We start from the raw sequence: 20,777 nt of genomic DNA, 5'->3' as shown, positions 1-20,777 counted from the left end.
CAGACGAAAGAACAACGCAGGGTCCTGTGTCTTTCCTCCACGAAGACGGGGAGCGACATAATGGTGCCGTGACTCGGATAGGAAGCCTGGGCAGGGTTTAGTGTCGTTCCTCCATGAAGAGGGGGAGCGACAGATGGCACTGTGGCCTGGTGGGTAAAGCCACTGTCTGTAATACCGGCAACCCATATGGGCAACAGTTCGAGTCCCGGTTGCTCTACTTCTGATCCAGCTCTCTACTATGGCTTGGGAAAACAGTAGAGGGTGGCCCAAGTCCTTGGGCACCTGCACCTACGTGGGAGAACTGGAAGGGGCTCCAGGCTCTTAGCTTTGGATTGGCCCAGCTCTGGCCTTTGTGGCCATTTGGGGAATGAACCAGCAGATGGAAGACCTCTTTCTGTCTCTTTGCCTTTCTCTAACTCTGCCTTTCAAATAAATAAATAAATAAATAAATATTTTTTTAAATAAAAAAATGCACAGTAACTGGGCTGAGATTATCAAAGGCCAAATCCTACTTTGCTATTTACGACTAGCCAGTGTCCTTGGACAAATTATAAGTAATCTCTGTTTTCTCATCTGCAACGTGCATATTCACTAGTAGAGTCCCTATAAGAACTAAGTACAATAATGAATGCCAACACATGTGCCTGGTACATAATAAATGTGCAATAAAACTTGACTTTGGTTAATACTGTCTGTTAGTGTTTCTTAGATGTGTCTAGCAATCACTAACAAATCTCTGTGTTTAGAATTTTTTGCTTCTTAGTTGATGAACCAGATTATTTAAATACTTAACCAGATAATTTAAATTTTTACCTCATGAGATGCTCAGAATTTTTTTTTCTTAGTCAAAAGACGTGTAAGGATGGAAAGGATACAATAAAAGCTGTCCCTCATGTGTTACGAGCAAATTCCTAGAGCTTTGCATAAGGTGTGGCAACACAGGATCCTTGTCTCCATTCAACTACAAAATTCTACATTGCAGAAGATCAAGGTAAATAAGTACTTGTTTCAAAAAAGCAATGGATAATCTACTATCAGTCATAACTAAAAGCTACTATTGAAAAACTAGCTTAGACTTGCCAAAAATAAAATTTCTCCTATTTCCCCTTCCCTTTATGTAATCATCAGCTGTTACTTCAAACTGTTAAATTTGACAAATGTTGTTATTTTCTCCTCTGGTCAGCTTTCCCTTACTTTTCTTTTTTATTCAACAAATGTTTGTTGAGGACGTACTATGTCCAGATTTTCTGCTATGCTGAGAATGATCTCTCAGATTTCTTCCTGTCCTTACTGCCGTCTTTTCTTTGTCCTTTCTTTCTGCCTTTGTTTCCTTCTGTTCTCACTGAGAGCACAAAGTGTGTGTGTGTGTGTGTGTGTGTGTGTGTTTGAGGGAGGGGACTAGAGAGGAAAGGGGTGTTGATATGCTTCCTGGACTGTCTTCCAACAAACAAAACAACTAATATTAATAGTGTATCTCATTGTCTCTTTTAGAATAAAGATCTTGATACTTATAATCTAACTCATCTTTTTTCACTGTCTTCCTTGTGATTTTTACCCATAGTAGACATATAACCCATTTGTTGAACTGAAATGGAATGAAAGGGAAGACATCAGCATTTCTAAAAGTAAGGGATGGTGAATGACCTTGGGAGGGGAAGGCACAAAATTGTGACTGGCCTCATCATAATAGATAATAGATAATAATCATAATTTGTTTTACAAAGTTTCTGGAAGAAAATGACAAATATTCTTTAAAATTACTTGACTCATACCAGCACTATTCAAGGTAGTAAGTAATAACCAGAGTTTGCAATGAGCAGAGAAATAGTTTGTGACTCATTCCGGGTGGCTAAGCAAGATGTGGCTGACAGGAGCTGGTCTGTGGTTAAGAACCAGGGCTTTAGAGCTGAGAGGTGTGGTTTGAATCCTGGCCACTCCTCTCCAGTTGCATCACCTTGGGGACATTATTTCTGCTAAGATGCATTTTTCACCGATGGAATGGGGGATATTATTAGCTCCCAAGGTTATTGTAAGTATTTCAAATAATACATACGAAATATCATCTCATATTACACACATAAAGTATGTAATAGATAACAGCTAATAACATGTATTTCCTTTAACATTACTCATTAAACAACACAGAAGGCATATGTACATAAAACTTATTTTTTTCTGATTTGGGCTGAAGTTTCAATTGTTCAGGCTTGGAATTATGACTATGTGAACGGAAGCTTTGGCTGTGCCAAAGTCAGCAAAATCAGCAAATTATATAATTGTGACTAAGCATTTGGAGAGCCTGGCTGCAGCACCTTCTGGTGAAATCTAACTTAGATTTGCAAGAGCTATCTTGGAGCAACTCTTCCAGTGTCCAGATTTGAAAAAGAAATGTTGAACTATCATGCTCCAGCAAGAGCTGGATTCTTAACCTACTTATGGAAAAATCTAATTTTACATGATTCCTTCTGTGTTTTTCTTTAATTCTTCAAATACATTCTAATTTTTCAGATCGCATGGTTTCCTTAAACATTTAACCACAGGGAACACTGATCACAAAGTCTACATGTGTCAAGAAAGCTTATTCTTAAGTATACAGAGATTAAAATATTTATTATAATTTCCTGCCACTGAATTGTTTCTTCAAAACCCTATTTGAAAGAGACTGTGTTTATGTTTTTCTCTTTTCCTATCTTGAAAATGAAAATGAAAAAATAAGAATTCTTCATATGGTGATCTTCCGGTTTTCCTTGTGATTCTGAAGTATTTTTTTTAAAAGATTTATTTATTTATTTGAAAGTCAGAGTTACACAGAGAAAGAAGGAGAGGCAGAGAGAGAGAGGAGAAGCAGAGAGAGAGAGAAAGAGAGAGAGAGAGAAAGGGGTCTTCCATCTGCTGGTTCACTTCCCAATTGCCTGCAACAGAGCTGTGCTGATCCAAAGCCAGGAGCCACCCCAAAGCCAGGAGTCAGAAGCTTCTTCCCAGTCTCCCACATGGGTGCAGGGGCCCAATGACTTTAGGCATCTTCTACTGCTTTCCCAGGCCATAGCAGAGAGCTGGATTGGAAGTGGAGCAGCTGGGACTAGAACCAGCGCCCACATGGGAAGCTGGCACAGCAGGATGAAGCTTTATCCACTATGCCACAGCGCTGGCCCCTGAAGTATTATTTTTAAATGGGGCTTGTAAATAGCCTATCATCTGTTGAACTACCACCTAGGATAATTGGTGTTGTCTTGAGAGAGAAGAAAACATTTCCTTCATTTTCCAGTGAACCATCTGAGTGATAGTGGAGCAGTGTTGATGAGCTGAATTGGTTTATTTGAATGATGTGTGAGTCAGTTTTAAGTTGAATTTTTATATCACCTTCATCATCATAATCCTGTACCAAAATAAAGAGATCATGTACCAGTATCTCAAAGTAGCATGCTTCTAAAAGTAAACATATCCTTTTCTCTCTTATTACAAAGAGATTAATCAGCCTGTTTTCTTGCTCTCTGCTGGAGTTATTTTATCTTCCAGATGTAGTATTAAATCCCCAATTTATGCAATTTTGCTAATTTGATCACTGGGTGGAATTAAAACTAGGAGACTGTGAGTTTCCACAGTTGAGGCAAATCTAGATATACAGTCAATATTTCTTTAAAATGATTAAATTAAATGATAAATGCCTTGCAAATAAGCGACAACCCTCTAAAAGTATTCACTAAGATGTATCTTGGCAGAGAGCACTCATGATGCTTCTTCAACTATGTTTTGGAAGACAAGGAGTCTCATGGAGATTTTCCAGAGGACTTTGTGTTTGCTCAAAGCAAAGCACGCTGGGGGTGTGCGGCAGGACAGCGTGGCGGGATGGACTCAGACAACCAGCACGAGAGTTGCAGTCACTGGAATAATAAGATAAATGCACTGTGGGTTTCCATGGCAACCAGGGACCCCAGCTGTCCCTCTGCCCCCCAGCTCAGGGTAGAACAACCCACCTATGTCAAGTCCCACTCTGCTTTAGAAATCAAGGTGTTATTGCTACATTAGATTGTTCCAAGGATTCCAGTTTATGAAACAGTACCACTTTACCCGAGTCTATGTCTCTAATGCACTTATCAAGAAATGTTTTTCTAATAAAGGCTATACATTTTCTTTTGAGAAGATACATTTAAAAATAGCATAAAGGAAGAAAATACGCTCACATGCTACATTTACAATTCATTAAGGTTTGCTGGGCCGTTTGTTCAGGAAGTTAGCTGACTTATTTTCCAGCTGGATTCTGGGAAGAGTAAGGCCCTCTCCTGTGGAGGGGGAGGGGTCTGGCAGGGGCACTGTTGGCGGCCTGAAGAGCTCCAGAGACTTTCTGCTTCCTCCCCGCCACCGACTGGCTGTGAGGCCATGGTGAAGTCTCACCATCTCATGGTGCCTTAGTGTCCCCCTCTGTAGATGGCAATAATAATAGAACTCACCTCTTCAACTTTTGGTCAAGATCAAGGGAGGTAACACACATTACAGCCTCTAATCACAGCAGTCAGCAACATTGGCTTTTTCATACCCGTTCCTCATTTCAGCTCAGGTAAGCTATTTCTCCTCTGAGTTTTCCCGTTTCGCCCAGGGACCGCAAGAGAATCTCTCTTGCTCACTTCATCTCACTTACTTTCCTGAAGCACTTGGTCCCACCTCATACAGACTGCAGAATACGCAAACAATAAAACACACTTTGTAAGAGATCCTTGTGGCTTTACATCAAGGCTGTCGCCTTGAAAAATGTTTGAGGGAATGAAAAAAGACTGCGCCTGTCTTTTGCCTTCTTCTAACTGTAGGAGATGTGGTCTTATCATAGGACAGAACCAGTTAGAGACAGAGTAGTTATGCTGGAATTGAGGGTCACGTGGGAGGACAGACCAGCCAGCTTCACAACCTGCGATGATTCATGTGCCCCAGGAAAATGTTTTTGACTTCATGGCTCTAGGGAGTATCTTGAAGGATCTTTAAGGTGAGGCTAATAATAACTCACAGGACTATTTAAGTATTACGTATTACGTATAAAACACGAAGCATACAGCAAAGACCCTAACACTTAGTGAGCACTCATGAACACTATCTATTATTATTATCATCATTATTACTGCTAATACTATAATAATACACTTATTAGCATGAAATTGACCTTTGTATTACAAGATGCTGATGCGTATGTAGTCTCTTGTTCCACAGGGTATAGATGTGAATGAAAACTGAAGGTGTGATTTCCTCTTCTTTGTGTTCTGTTACATAAAGAGTGCTAATGTTGGAGCAGAACAGATTTTATATTTCAAAATAATGGTACAGTAAATGGTAGAACAAGGAGAAAGTGCTAAGTACACTGGGATTTCATTAACACATTTTCTAGGCAGATGTATATTTTTAAGCATTGAGACAGCTATGAGGTGAGAAAGCACATGAAATGCAAAGTTCAGAAAAATACTTCATTTTTGTGAAAAATTTAAAGAAAATATTTATGATGCATACAATATATTAGAACAGGAATTCATTGAATAGTTAGTTTAGTCAGTTTTCTTACCTGGGTTGGAGCCACTAATTCCAACTCTGAAGCTGAGTCTGAGTTGAGGGCACTTTTCCCACCACTCAGTTCTGGCTGAGATCTGTGCTCTGAGGACCTGGAATGGAGGCACAGAGGAAATTAATGTACAACAAGAGACAAATTCAGCCAGAAATCCAGCTAAGACAATTGATTAATTTGGATTATTGAAAGACATCATAACAAAGCTCTCATCAGAATCCCGATGAAAAAGAAGTGTTAGATTTGCTCATGTAACACTGATCACATTTGGAATTTAAGTAGCTAACAATATGCTAGGTGTTATTGTCTCTGAGAATTCAGTTACATGCAAAAGAAAATAAATGTAATACCATTTTTATTACAGAACATTTTGCTTTATTAAAAACACTATGCAGCTGGTACTGTGACGCAGTGGGTTAAAACTCCAGTCTGCAGTTTTGGCATCTCATGTTCTCCAGTTCAAATCTCAGCTGCTCCACTTTCAATCCAGCTCCCTGTTAACGTGCCTGGGAAAGCAGCAAAAGATAGCCCAAGTGCTTGGGGCCCTGGACTCACGTGGGAGACCTGAAAGAAGCTCTTGGTTCCTGGCTTTGGATCAGCCTAGCTCTGGCTGTTGTGGCCATTTGGGGAGTGAACCAGCAGATGGAAGATAGTCTCTCTCTCTCTTTCTCTCTCTCTCTGCCTCTGCTTCTCTGTAACTCTGCCTTTCAAATAAGTAAACAAATCTTTAAAAAATATTGTGTTTTTCGGGGGGGGGGACCTTACATACTCAGGTGCAATGTCATCTTTATATAGAACTTGAAAATGAGGGAGATAGGTGAGGGCAATAGGAGATCGAAATAGAACCTTGCCCTTTAGAAAGTTGCAATAATAAGAGGGGCCAGATTTTCTCATGGGCATCCACAGATAGTTTTAAACTATTCCATTACTTGATGCTGAATGGTTGAGAAAACCAGAAAAGGTTACATGTAAAGCCACAGATTTTAAGTTAACTATCATCTGCATAATATACTGAATACATTGACATTCAAGGGTACTTCAAAAAGTTCGTTGAAAAAGTACATTATTTTATTTTTATTTTTTTCACAAAGAAACCTTTTATTTAAGGAATGCAAACTTCATGCATTTCATAAGTACAACCTTAAGAATATAGTGATTCTTCCTACCATACCTGCCCTCCCACCCCTCCTCCTCCTCTCTCTCCCATTTCCAGTCCCATTCTCTACTAAGATCCATTTTCAATTAACTTTATATGCAGAAGACCAACTCTATACTAAATAAAGAGTTCAACAATTTGCACGAAAATAAAAAAAAAAACTTCCTCAACAGTCGAGACAAGTGTTGTGCAAAGTCATTGCATCTTGAAGTTAATTTCACTTTATTTTTTTTTTTTGAGAAACTTAATTAACTTTAAAGTAACACCCACATCTTTTGTGAACACTTAGACATAACTATACCTTAGGAGATATAAGAATATCCTACATTTAATACATTAAAAGAAAGTAAGTCCTTGAGAATAAGTTTTATCATTAATTAAGGAAGCACCTATGAAAACATGCAATGGAGTTAGACACTTAGGCATAAATAAAACTTATGAGACATAAGAATATCCTTCACTTAATACACTAAAATGAAATAAACCTTGGAGAACAAGTTTTACTGTTAACTCTCATAATACAACTCTTTGAGGACATGGGTCCTGCATAAGAATTTAGTGCACAGTGACTCCTGTTGTTAATTTAACAATTAACACTCTTACGTATGATGTCAGTGATCATCTGAGGCTCTTGACATGAGCTGCCTAGGCTATGGAAGCCTTTCAAATCCACAAACTCTGTCAGTACTTAGAAAAGGCCATAAGCAAAGTGGAAGTTCTCTCCTTCCTTCAGAGAAAAGTACCTCCTTCTTTGATGACCACTTCTTTCTGCTGGGGTCTCACCCACTGAGATCTTTCATGTAGGACATTTTTTGCCTAAGTGTCTTGGCTTTCCATGCCTGAAATGCTCTTCTGGGCTTTTCAGGCAGACCAGAAAAGTGATTGTTATTCTATGAGTCTGCTGTATAATGTACATTATCTTTTAATTACATTCTCCATGAACTTTTGAAGTATACTTGTACATCTCTATGAATACACATGTGTACCTATTTTGACACATCAGTTTGGTTACACATTCAGAAAATTATCAACAAATGTTAAATCATGGACCTCCTCAAATCCTTCTCAACTACATTTGCTTAATTTCTGATAATCCAGTTGAAACAATTTAGAATTTGTAGAGGTCACAATAAAAATAGAGAATTATACTTGACACCAAGTATTTGGACTGACTGAACTCACTGGCTCTTTCAGGATATGGAGAGGAATACCCATAAAACAGGCACATTTCCAGGTATCACAATGTCTCACCATAAGAGTTCTTTTGATCCAGTTCTGGATGAGCATGACTTTCTCTCTGCCATTGGATGACCCTTGCTATTTCGATCTCCATGAAACTTCACATCATCCCACTTTTCCAGTTGAGTTTGAATGTCTGCTAGAGAGGAAGGGGCACAGGGTTCAGGGAAAGCATGAAGTGCAGAGAGAAAAGAGACATTTATTGACTGAGAAGTTTTCTCCAAGTGAACTTTACTCAAACGAAGCCTTCAAACTCCCAGTCCAATTTTTATCTTTTCAGTGTAGGCTGGAAATTAATTAAGTCTGCGCAGCTAAATAAAAATGAGATTTGTTAAGATAAATCAGGTTGCTTTTACAGTTAAAACATCAACTTGTTTAATTTATTTCTATAGCTATGGGATCTGATGTAGAATGTGCACGTGGAGTACTCTCCTCTCAGTCTACATGAAGCACGTAGCTTCTTACGGGGGAAACTTCTGGCACATGTCAACTGGAAACTCTTGTTTAAAAATATGAGCTCTGATGTTAAAATGAGGTAGGAAGAAACCAGAACATTTTCACAGCTTTTTAATAGACTACTTCACTTTTCACCAAAGGAGGGAATTTATAATGGGGAATAGAGAGAAAGGAAGCTATGAAGAAAGCCAAGAGAATGGCAGAACCACTTCTCCCTGAGGCTTAACTCTTACAGATAAGGAATTGGCTAGGTTTTCTCTCATTAACAGGTGTGTAACTGTTATCATTTATATGATCTTGTGGTCCACATTGTTTTCATTCATGTAAAGGTAGGTCTGCAGCTGGTATCCTCCAAGGCCTTTTTCTCCCTTCTTTTAAAACACTGTGCTAGATTTTATATGTATAAGTCTGTATCTATATCTATATAACAGAATTTACCATTTTAGCCATTTAAAAGTGTATGCTGCAGTGGCAATTTATACCTTCAACTGTCACCACCATGTGTCTCCAAAACTTTTTCAACTTCTTACACTGAAATTCTGTACCCATCAAACAACAGCTCTCCATCCCCTGTCCTAAATCCCTTTAGTTTCTACTCTACTTTCTTCTATCTATGAACTTGACTGCTCTAATTACCTCATATGAATGCACATAATATTCATTCTTTTGCATCTGGCTTATTTCACTTAGCATAATATCCCTCAAATTAATCCATGTTATAGCAATTGTTTATTTTTTAAGGTTAAATAATAACAATTCATTATACGTGGAAACCACATTTTGTCTATCCATTCATTGTTGTTTCTACCTCCTGACTATTGTGAATGACACTGCTGTTCTCCAAGGTGATTTTAAACTAAGTATTTTTTTAACTTTTATTTAATGAATATAAATTTCCAAAGTACAGCTTATGCATTACAATGGCTCCCCCCTCCATAACTTCCCTCCCACCTGCAACCCTCCCTTCTCCCACTACCTCTCCCCTTCCGTTCACATCAAGATTCATTTTCAATTATCTTTATATACAGAAGATCAATTTAGCATATATTAAGTAAAGCTTCCAACTGTTTGCACCCACACAGAAACACAAAGTGTAAAATACTGTTTGAGTACTAGTTATAGCATTAAATCACAATGTACAGCATATTAAAGACAGAGATCCTACATGAGGAGTAAATGCACAGTGACTCCTGTTGTTGACTTAACAAATTGACACTCTTGTTTATAGCATCAGTAATCACCCTAGGCTCTTGTCATGAGTTGCTAAGGCTATGGAGGCCTTTTGAGTTCACCGACTCTGATCATATTTAGACAAGGTCGTACCCAGAGTGGAAGTTCTCTCCTCCCTTCAGAGAAAGGTACCTCCTTCTTTGATGACCTGTTCCTTCCACTGGGATCTCACTCACAGAGATCTTTCATTTAGGTCATTTTTTTTTTTTTTTGCCACAGTGTCTTGGCTTTCCATGCCTGAAATACTCTCATGGGCTTTTCAGCCAGATCCGAATGCCTTAGGGCTGATTCTGGGTCCAGAGTGCTATTTAGGACATCTGCTATTCTATGAGTTTGCTGTGTATCCCACTTCCCATGTTGGATCGTTCTCTCCCTTTTTGATTCTATCAGTTAGTATTAGCAGACACTAGTCTTGCTTATGTGATCCCTTGACTTTTAGTCCTATCATTATGATCAATTGTGAACAGAAATTGATCACTGGGACTAGTGAGATGGCATTGGTACATGCCACCTTGATGGCACGTTAAACTAAGTATTTTTACAACCTCTTCAAATGTATCTCAGAATCAGAGAAAAAAATGTCACTCATATGCTTATTGTGGTACATTGTAATATTTTGAGTAAAATATCCTTAAATAATCATGTAGATTTCATTTACTTATTTGTAAAATTGAATGAAGTGAGAGCATATGAATGGTGAGGAAATAATAGAGATAGGTGTAAAATCTTCCTCCAAATAAAGACCTCAAAGAGGGAGACGGCAGGGTAGGGAGGATCCTGTGTTTCCAGCTGTTTTGAACAACGGTTTGTTCTCTTCCCTTTCCCTGCATCTGTTCTAGGATGGTCTCATGTATATCCCATGATTGCAATATACATTCAGAGGCTTCTGACTTCTAAATTTCCATGTCCTGCTCAGCTGCTTCTCCTCAGTCCTAGGCCTACATACTCAGCTGTCTGTTGGATGAATCCACAGGAAAGTCTCACAGTTTTCTCAACTACATCAGGTCCAAAGTGGAACTCACTCTTTCCTCTCTTGTATCCTCCATCACAGAGGTAGATGCATTCATTATGTCACTCATGCTCACATACACACATTCATTCAATGCCCAAGTCTTAATTTTTTTCTGAATCTGTCTCTACCTGGTGATCCCATTTATCACTACTGAATTTCTGTATTGGTTTCTCTGCCTTAATTCCTTTCCTCACACATCCACCAGAGAAGGATTTTTGCAAAACAGAATCTGTTGTTGTAATTTCTTGGCGTTAAACCCTTCAAACTTCACCCTTTCTCCTCCAATCCTGAGTACATGCTATCCAAGGAGTCCCATTATCTAACTACTGGTCAGATCACTATGCCACCAACCTTTGATACCACTGCAGCACTTGCATTTACTTGGGAAGACATCTTCCTGTGTTTAGCTGTCTATTTGTGTGTGACTCCCTTTTCCTCTACATAAGGAATGCCCTGCTCCATCATCCCCACATCTCTCTTGGTCCATCTTTTTTTCATCTGACAAATTCCTACCCATCCCTTAAGGCTGTTCATGCAGTAATTTCTATGAGACACCTTTTCCATCTCCCTGGCTGGGTAGTAACAGTATAGGCTTCCATTTTTTGCAGCATAGAGTTGATACTTTATTATAATTATTTAATAATTTTTCTATATCTCCAGTAGACTGTAAGTTTGTTAAGGGTCAGAGAGCTTACACTGTTTATTTTTGTATTCTTAACAGATAGTATTTACCTGCAGCACAGTAAGCACTCAGAGGAACATTTACTGTACAAATGAATAAATTAATTTATGACCATGTAATACATATATCACAATGGTAAGTGATTTTTCATATATATGTTCTATTTATTCTTCACAAGCTTATGGGCAGGTTACTAATATGCTCATTTTATGGACATATCTATGCCCCCACCCCCCCACACACAAGTGAGTCATAGCCAGGAGATTCGCCTTGGCTTTCTGAAATACTTGGCTCCTTACTGTCTTCAGAGGAAGGAGATCTTTATTTGACTGGTTCTGTGAGCTGAGGTGTAAGCTTTCCTTTCTCAGGAGGGTGTAGAGGATAAGCTTGGAAGTAAACTAGAGCTAGACTCAAAAACCAAACTGTGAGAGTTTGGGCAAGTTATTAAATTTTAAAGCCTGGTTCATCACACATGTATATTAAAGAGTTGTGATGATTTAATGGGGTGATCTATGCAAACCATGGAGCAGAGCCTCTGGAAATTGTGAGACAGCACTAATGGCTGTTATCATTGTGTTGCCTGCCTTCCCAATCGTGTTGTGAACTATTGCTTGGTCTGGTGTCCCAACGCCTTGCATCACAGTTGTTCACTCACACATTTTTCTCTCCTGCACTAGATTGAGTGCCCCTAGAAAGCAAAGTTCACATTTTATTTGTATCTGTGACCCCAGTGACTAACAAGATGCCTGGTATCTATCGAGCGCAATAGGTGTCAGTTGAATCAGTAAGTGAACAAATCAACATGGGTTATATAAACTTGAGCTCCCCAATAGCTATGCAATCAAAGCACAGAATAAGCTATGTCCTGCCCAGGTTCCTACATGTAATTCATCTTTTGTACTCCTTTGTTCACTGTTTTAGTGCCATTTGCAGAAAGTCTCTGTTATTTCGACCCCAGCAGGGCAAGGTTGAGCAGCAGCAGTGCAAACTATTGCCTTACCTAAATCTAAGGATGACGTCTCGGGAGCTCGGAGAGGTTGGCCTCTTTGCTCAGCATCTGCACTGATGAGGTCGGGTCCGTCAGCCTTTTTCTTGAGGGATGAAGTTTTTGATGAAGGCTCTGACTTCTTGCCTTTGGTTTGGGTTTGAGAGACTGGTTCACTCAGGTCAAGGAGATCTAAGCCTGTGGTCAATACTATCAGAAATGGAAAAGGTTAAGATAAGCCCTTTTTCTGCTTTGCAATTACTTTTCAAAAATTGATTGGAGTTGAGTACAGAAGGATTTTGTGTTTGTAGGACAGGATGGAAACACCTACTTAACTCATTATTGATTTATAGAGGCAGTTTCTTAGGGATGGGCATTTTGTAGAGAAGATGGTACTTGGGATGCCCACATCTGTGTATTGAAGTGCCTAGGCTCAGGTCCTGGCTCTGCTTCTGACACCCGCTTCCTGATAATGTGCAATGTAGGAGGCAGCAAGTGATTGCTCAAGTACTTGCTCCCTGACACCCACATGGGAGACCCAGATTGAGTTCCCAGCTCCTGGTTTAGGCCTGGTCTAGTCCTTGGCTGTTGTTGGCATTTGGGCAGTGAGTCAGCACATGGGAGAGCTCTGTCTCACTCTGCTTTTCAAATAAATAAATAAAAAAAATTTGAAGAAGTAAATTTAAAAACAAAATGATACTAGTTAAAATGCCTGGGTGCCATATTGGAGTGCCTAGATTTGACATCTGGCTTTAGTTCCTGATTTCGGCTTCCTATCAGCGCATGGGAGACAACAGCGATGGCTGAGGTGATGGAGTGCCTGCTACCCACCTGGGAGACCTAGATTGAGTCCCTTACTATGGATCCCATGGCCATTGTGGGCATTTCAAGAGTGAACATGTAGACAGAACCTATCTCCCTCTGTCTCTATGCTGCTGAAATAAATAAATGAAGAAATAATTTAAAAAAGATAGTGTGTTAGACTGAGAAGCTTGCTGCATGCTTCCCTACATTTGGTAAGAAGCAAACCAGGAACAGGGGACTTAGATCGGCCTCAGCAGTGATGAAGCTTTGATAAAATGAAAATAAAATTGAATCTGAGTTCACGTACTGTGTACTGTTTTGCTTGAAAATTTATTTTGGATTGTGATTTTCCAAAGGATGGTCAATCTATCATATTCAGGGATTTAGTGACATTTCTGAATGACTTTGTGTTTTGGTTTTAAGTGATCAAGTATGTGAGGCATAAAGGAATGCTGTTAATAATCTTTTATTTAATTAAGTAATTCAATCAGAGAATGGCATGCTGTTTGGTCTCACACTGGAGAAGTATTTTATAACCATAGTTGATGAATAGGTATACACGTTACTGCCTTTGCTGTTTAATAAGCAAACTTAAATTTCAATATAACCAAGTATAAAACAGTTACATTTTTGCTTCCTAGCAGATTGCTTATATTGTACTAAATATTCTAACTAAGGCACAAATAATAAATAATTCGTTCAAATGCAAACTAGGAAAATGAGATTAAAAAGACAAGCTTTGCAATCTTCAAGGTTGATTTTACTGTGCAAGTAGAAGTGACTAGCTCATGGTAAGAGGTAGAGCATTCACATGAGATAAGGTCCCTCCAACCCCACCTGTCCACCAACCCCTGCTGTTCCTCTGGTTTCTGAGCAGGCCTGGAGGCTCCCTGACCTAGGCTCTCTTCACCTCCGTAGCTTAGGGAAGCTGAAGAAGGACCAGACCAAGAAACTCCTTGCAGTAACCTTCTCTGGCGTAGTCTAAGCAGTAATTGCATCACTTTTTTCAAGGACCCAGTTTTTCTGTAGGTGGGGAACCGATTTTTGTTGATGTCTCACCACTCTTCCATCTATTTCTGCCTTGCACTCAAGGCAGGGTCAGAGCTCAGCAGTGCTTGCAACCAGGATTTCTTTAGTACTGCACTGCCTGAATGGCTGGAGGACCCTTCTGGGAGCCTTAGTGCTGCATCAGGCTTTAGTCTTTTAAGATTATGAATGTATTTATTTATTCTCTAGAAAGGCATAGAGGAAGATAAGGTCAGATAGAGAGAGAGAGGGAGAGAGAGAAAAAATTGGGGGGTGGGGAAGAGAGAGAGAGAGAGAGAGAGAGAGAGATATTTTTTTCCATTTTTTGGTTCACTTCCCAAGTGCTTGCAAAACCAGGGATGGGCCAGGAGCCCAGCAGCTTGTAATTCAGTCTCGGTCTCCCACATGAATGGCAGGGACCCAAGCACTTGGTCCATAATCTGCTGCTTCCTGGGCTGTTCATCAGCAAGAAGCTGTATCAGATGAAGAACTAGGACTTGAAACTAGCACTCTGATATGGGCTGCAGGTGTCCCAAGCAGCGTCTTAACCACTGCACCTAACAACCACCCTAGGCTTTAGTCTTAACAAACATTTTACTTTCTGATTGCACGTCCAAGTCACAGTGTCAGACATTGTTGGTGAAGTAGGAACATCTGGTTCTACCTCTGCTTAGCTGTGTGACTTAAGGAAAGTTTCTTAGCCTTTCTGAGTTTCAGCTTCCTCATTTGAAAAATGAAGAATTCACAGTCTGTCTTTTAGATGTAAGATGAGGATTAAATGACCTGATGTGTGTAAAATGCTGGGCATAAAATAGGAACTCAATAGACATTATTTCCATTCTTTAGTGCCCACTCTGTGAAGTTAATCTTTCCCTTTCTTTATATTGATCTTCACTTTTTCCCATTCCTTTCTATCTTGGTCAAGAATCAGATGAACACACTGACAGAAAGAGAAGGCACTAATGGAACACACAAAGACACTGATTCTCAGCGGCTCCTATGGGGCAAAGGTATCATAAACAGACTGGGATCCTCTGTGGCTCTCAGCTGAGTCTCACGGAGGAGTGAGAGCCACTTGCCAAGGTGCTCCGAGGCGTGAGAGGCACTCTGTGGCCGGCAGGCACTGGAGAAGTGGCTTTCAGAACCAAGTCGCTCGGCTTTCTGTCTACAATTTTAGGATGGCAGGCAGCCAAGACAGGCTAGGATGCCACACACTTCATATCCCTTGAAAGTTTAAATAGAAATTTCCAGACCACTGTTCTGTTGGCAAGGATTCCTGGCCCAATATGATTTCCTTGCAGCAGAAGGAAGGAGGTGGATGATGGTCTCTGGAATGCCATATATGTACAAACACTTAAGAATCAACCACTTGCCCTGGACTTCTTTTGGAAACAAATGATATGGGAATTGTCTGCTTGTATATAATAAGTGCATTTCTTACAGAGCAATAACTGCTGAGTGCTAATTTAATTCTGCATGTGCTTCTCACTATTCAGAATAAAGGAATTTCTGAAAGAGTGAATTGTGAGTTCAAACTTGGCTCAGTAATAGTTCTTCCCCCTGCAAAGAGTCCCGGACGGACGCTGCCTGTGTTTGTTCTGAGCTCTCTATCTCTTTGTACTTTTCTCTGCAAATGTAAAGCGAATGCTTGGCACACACAAGAGGCCTTGGTTTTTACCCAGCTGATGAAAGAGGAGGCTTGGAGGGCGAATGGAAAGCTTTGAAGCTGAGACAGTCCCTGGGGACCCAAATTTCAAAAGCAGAGAGGGAGTAAGGCAGCTTTTCCGTCTTCAAGGAAAACAAATTTCATTTTAGCGTGTGTGTGCATGCACAAATGTGTATAAGTACATGTAAGGTCAATAAAATATCTTTCAGTTATAATCTCATTTTCACCATGCAGACCTCTCTACCTGGATCACATGTCAGTCGTCGGCTGTGGGATCCCATTGCCCAGAGGGTTCCGTTTACTTCTGGGTGCTGTAAAAGCGGGACTCCCAGCTCTGTGGTGGCTCAACAGATCTGTATTTCCCAGTCACCCATTGTAGTGCTTTGTTCTATCTTAGTCACTTTAGTGTCTCCAACCCACTTTAGTGTCTTTATGCTATGGAGCTGCTGTGCATAAAATAAGGCAGCACACATCAGAGGTTCAGATAGTTTGGATTCAAATCCTGACCTTGTCATGTATTGGCTGTGTGACTTTGGGAAAGCTACTTAGTCTCTCTAAGCCTGTTTCTCCTTGTCCAAAAAAAGGGCACAACTCCAGTTCCCAGAGTGAAGCACTGAATGAGATGTTTAACTAAAGCCCTTCCAACAGTGTTAGGAGCATAATAATAATTCAAATAATTATTCATTATTACTAGGGGACTCTACTGAAGGCATTCATGTTTGAGGCAGTCCTAGACACACGAGAATGGAAATGAGTACAAAAATTATTTATTGAGTATATACAATATTCTAAGTGTTTATGAATGCCTTGTTTAACCCATATAACATCTCTGTGAAAAAGATTCTAATACTCTAATTTGACATGTGAGAAATGGGGGACTTGGAGATAGTAAGTAACATGTCCACAGCCACGTAGCAGGAGTGGTAGAATAATGCCCCCTCCCCTGGACGCTGGTGGATATGTGACTGTGACATGTCACACAGCAAAAAGGATTTTGCAGATGTAATTAAGCTAAGGATTTTGAGATGGGGAAATTAATCTGGATTATCCTTGTGGGCCAAATATAATTATAAGTATTCTTGTAAGAGGGAGTCAGGAGGGTGAGAGTCACAGAAGGGGACATGAGGATGGAAATTGAGGGGAGAAAAGGAGAGACAGAGAGGGAGGGGGAAGGAGGGAGGGAGGGAGAGAGGGAGAGAGAGAGAGAGAGAGAGAGAGAGAGAGAGAGAGAGGCTGGTTCTGAGGATGGAGGCTTGGAGATGGCTTTAGAGATGAGGAAGGAGCTATAACTATGGCTGCTCTCTTGATTTTAGGATTTGTGACTTCCAGAACTTGAGGCTAGTGAATTTGTGCTGTTAAAAGCCAGTGAATTTGTGATAATTTGTTTCAGCTGAGGCAGCTGGTGTTGTAGTGTCCATGCAAGGCTTCAAATGGAGGTCCTTCCCTCCAAAGCCTGTGTTCTCTGCTCCTCTCTGGACCTTGTGTGAACCTGAGGCAGTGAGCTGATTCCACACGGTGCTCACGCTTAGCTCCTGATTATTGGGCATGTTGGGTAGGCTGAGGCATGATTTAAATCACTGGCAACCTCAGCACCACTGTTTTTGTTGACCTAATTCTATTGGGTGGAATCTCCTCAAGACGGAAGCATTTGTTTCTAACTCTTCAAGAACACCTGACTGAAGACTGCAGCCTATTGAGCCGGAAGGCTCCCACAGGGCACTGGAAATGTATATAAATGGTCGATGACCTGGGCCCTGGGAAGTGAGGCCGCTTGAATGAGGTGGATTAAAGCACAACTGTTAGGAAGGCCTGTCTTAGCCCTTTGGTTGCACGCACAGTACTGTTAATGCCACTGCAGGTTAGGGTGCATCAGGTTGGAGTGACTTTCTCTCCACAGACTGGTCGCTGGGGCAACCTCGACTAGCACAGGCAGCGGATGTGGCCTCAGGGAGCTGCTGGGGCCTCTGTTCCGCTTTGCACTCTACCCTGGCATCTCAGGAGGTTTAGTCGGCATTCTCTAACACAGTGGCTACAAAGCTAAGTCCTTTAGGTACAATTTTGCCAGGGTGTCAAATAGGTAAATTAGATGTAACTGATTCAATCAACCTTTCCTACTTTATTGGGAATATGCAATTAAAACTATTTCTCAAAATTCTATCTCTCTCAAGAGACATGCCATTAAGCTCATGGCCACTTGGATTTCATAAAAGATATATTTTGCAAATATGCTAATTTTATAGCTATGATGTTTCATTAGCTGGCAGTGGCAGGATTGTGAATGTTGTTAAGTACAGCGTTTTCCATATAGGTACATATTTTCTGATATAGATTCATATTATCTGCATTTGAAGGAATGAGATTACATGTTTTTGAAACTGTGAAAAGTGTTTCTTCTATAGTAACTGTTCATTATGGCTGACTCTTGTGGATAAAATGTTTTTAGATGATGTATGATAAAGGAAAACCAAGGACCCTCTGCTTTTTTGCTCTTTAGAAAAGAATCCATCCTGATTTAGACATTTATTAGATTTACTGGGACATCACAGAGCAACAAGTCATTGCTACAAATTTTATAGTATTGCTTGTGCCATAATAGTCACTGTCTTAAAATATCTATTGACTAGTTTCAGGGCATTTGTTATATAAAGTTGCATAATCCAGATTTATTTGCCATTTTGAAATTAGTAATATTAACTACTAGCTTACCTGCCACCTAGGGATTAAGTTTAAAAAGGCCAAGGAATTAGTTGACTACCTGAACTATAGATGAATTAAAGAGAATTTAGGATGTTAATGGAGAAAAAGGGAAACATTTTTACTGATCACTTTGAAGCTATTTATTTATAATTATTACATGACAAAAATTCATCTTAATGGAGAAACAAGGAGAAAGCAATAAAGATCACTGATACACTGAAGAAAAAAGATTACTTAGAACTTCTATGAGGCAAAATATACAAACTTTTAGAGTTTTTAGGGAAAAAAATCCCATTATATAACTGGCCTTAAGAAAAGATAATACTTGTAGTTCCTATATTGTTTATTATGTGCTGATTTGCAAAGAGGCTTCAAGAAGTTCATGGAAAGCATCTTATGAAAAAACTGCATGGATTTCAAAATTTTTTGCAACAAAATAAACTTGTCTTTGAATTCTATTTTTCTGTGAACTCTTGAAGTACTCATACATAGAAACTGTATTCCTTAAAAATATAAAAAATGTTTCTGCCTTGAGATATATTTTTTTTTAAAAAGAGAGAGGGTGAGAGAGGGAGAGAGAGGGCACTCCCATCCACTGGTCCACTACCCAAATGCTTGCAGTGACTGAGGGGCCAGGCCAAAGCTGGGAGCCCCTCCATGCGGATGACTGGGACCCAACCACTTGAGAGCCAACACCTGATGCCTCCCAGGGTCTGCATTAGCAGGAATCCAGAATCAGGAGTTGGAGCCAGCAGTTGAACACAGGTACTCTGTTGGAATCTTAACTGCTACACCAAATACCTGCCCTGAGATATATTTTTAAGATGAAACAAAAAAAGATTAAACAAGAGTCTTTAGGATTAAAATTCATGTGAATCAGATGCAGTGAATACTAAGGCTGAGAACAGTAAGTCTACTCTCAGCACACCATTTTCCCAGATCCCCTACTTTGGAGAGTTCTTTTTGTTTTTGTTTTAAAGATTTTTCAAAAAAATATTTTAAAGATTATTTATTTATTTGAAAGTCAGAGTTAAAGAGAAAGGAAAGACAAAGAGAGAGAGAGAGAGAGAGAGAGAGAGAGACAGAAAGACAGACAGAGAGAGATTTTCTATTCACTGATTCATTCCCTAAAAAGCCACAATGGCCAGGGCTGGACCAGGCTAAAGTCAGGAGCCAGGAAATTCTTCTGGATCTCCCACGTGGGTGCAGGGGCCCAGGGACTTGGGCCATCTTCTATTGCTTTCCCAGGCACATTAGCAGGGAGCTGGATTGGAAATGGAGCAACCAGGACTCAAACCAGTGCCCATATGTGATGCCAGTGCTGCATGTGGCAGCTTAACCTGCTGTACCACAGTGCTGGCCCCCAGAGGGTTCTTTAAACTGATTTTTGAACCCCTTCCCTGCTCTTAAATTTTCATATGGAAGTCCTAATTCCCAGTACCTCACAATATGGCCTTACTTGGAAATAGCAGTATTGGAGGTGTAATTAAAGACGAGGTCATACTGGAGATCTCCACTCTGACCAGCGGCCTCTCAGAGAGGAGAAGTTCGGACAGACATGCTCATAGGGTGATGCACACAGAGCAAACCCTCAGAGAAGATTGAGTTGTGCTGCCAGTAGCCAACGAACCACCAGAGATCATGTCAGAGGCCTGAAACAGGTCTCCCCAAGCACTGTCAGAGGGAAACTGGCCCTGCTGACACCTTGATATTGGGTTTGCAGCCTCCAGAACTGTGCGGCAATAAATTTCTGTTTTTAATCTACTTTGTCACAGCAGCCATAGGTACTGGGATTGCAAGAACTTACACATTCCTTTTTTTTTCCTCCAGATATTTCTTAAGTTTCTCTTTTATTTGTTAGAAAATCACAGTGACAAGTAGCTTTGCAGTCAAACCTCATGCTGCTCTCTCAGTGTGGGCCTGCGCTTTAGTGACTTAGTTCTCCCATCAGTGAGAATTGGAAAGTGAAGCCCAGCTCCTCAGTACATCCCAATCTCTTAGATTTGCCTGTGGATAGAAACACAAGGCTCTGTTTCCTGGGGCAGCTCTGCAGTTTTCCAAGGCTGAGCTCAGTTTCATGGATCAGGAGTATGTGTCTGACCTGATTGTATCTGAACTTGTTCACTGTTCTGCTTAGAATGTACGACCTTGATTACTCAACGCGAGAGTAAAATATAGAGAATGATTGCTTTGGTGTGATATGAAAAAAATTGGAACAGCTGAAAAGGAAAGTCTAAAGAATATGTTTTTTACCTGAAATATCCAATGGAAACAGTCACATC

The 20,777-nt window shown here is 40.2% G+C and overlaps 1 protein-coding gene across 25 annotated transcripts in view; it reads right to left on the bottom strand.

Moving 5' to 3' along the window:
- PEX5L (peroxisomal biogenesis factor 5 like) overlaps positions 1-20,777 on the bottom strand; it is a 263,402-nt gene that overhangs the window by 61,154 nt on the left and 181,471 nt on the right. For 18 of the 25 annotated variants that reach the window (XM_051818798.2, XM_051818799.2, XM_051818807.2 and 15 more), the window contains 3 exons: positions 12,318-12,512; positions 7,950-8,076; positions 5,543-5,639 (listed from right to left, as the gene is read on the bottom strand). In XM_051818798.2, the coding sequence (XP_051674758.1) occupies positions 5,543-5,639; positions 7,950-8,076; positions 12,318-12,512 (419 nt within the window). The remainder of the gene's footprint in view (positions 1-5,542; positions 5,640-7,949; positions 8,077-12,317; positions 12,513-20,777) is intronic. The other 7 variants (XM_070072472.1, XM_070072473.1, XM_070072476.1 and 4 more) reach the window with 1 other exon arrangement.

This window comes from Oryctolagus cuniculus, chromosome 4 (assembly GCF_964237555.1).
Source record: "Oryctolagus cuniculus chromosome 4, mOryCun1.1, whole genome shotgun sequence".
NCBI lineage: Eukaryota > Metazoa > Chordata > Mammalia > Lagomorpha > Leporidae > Oryctolagus > Oryctolagus cuniculus.
Note: the sequence above shows the minus strand (reverse complement) of the source record. Positions and strands in the feature narration are given on the sequence as shown.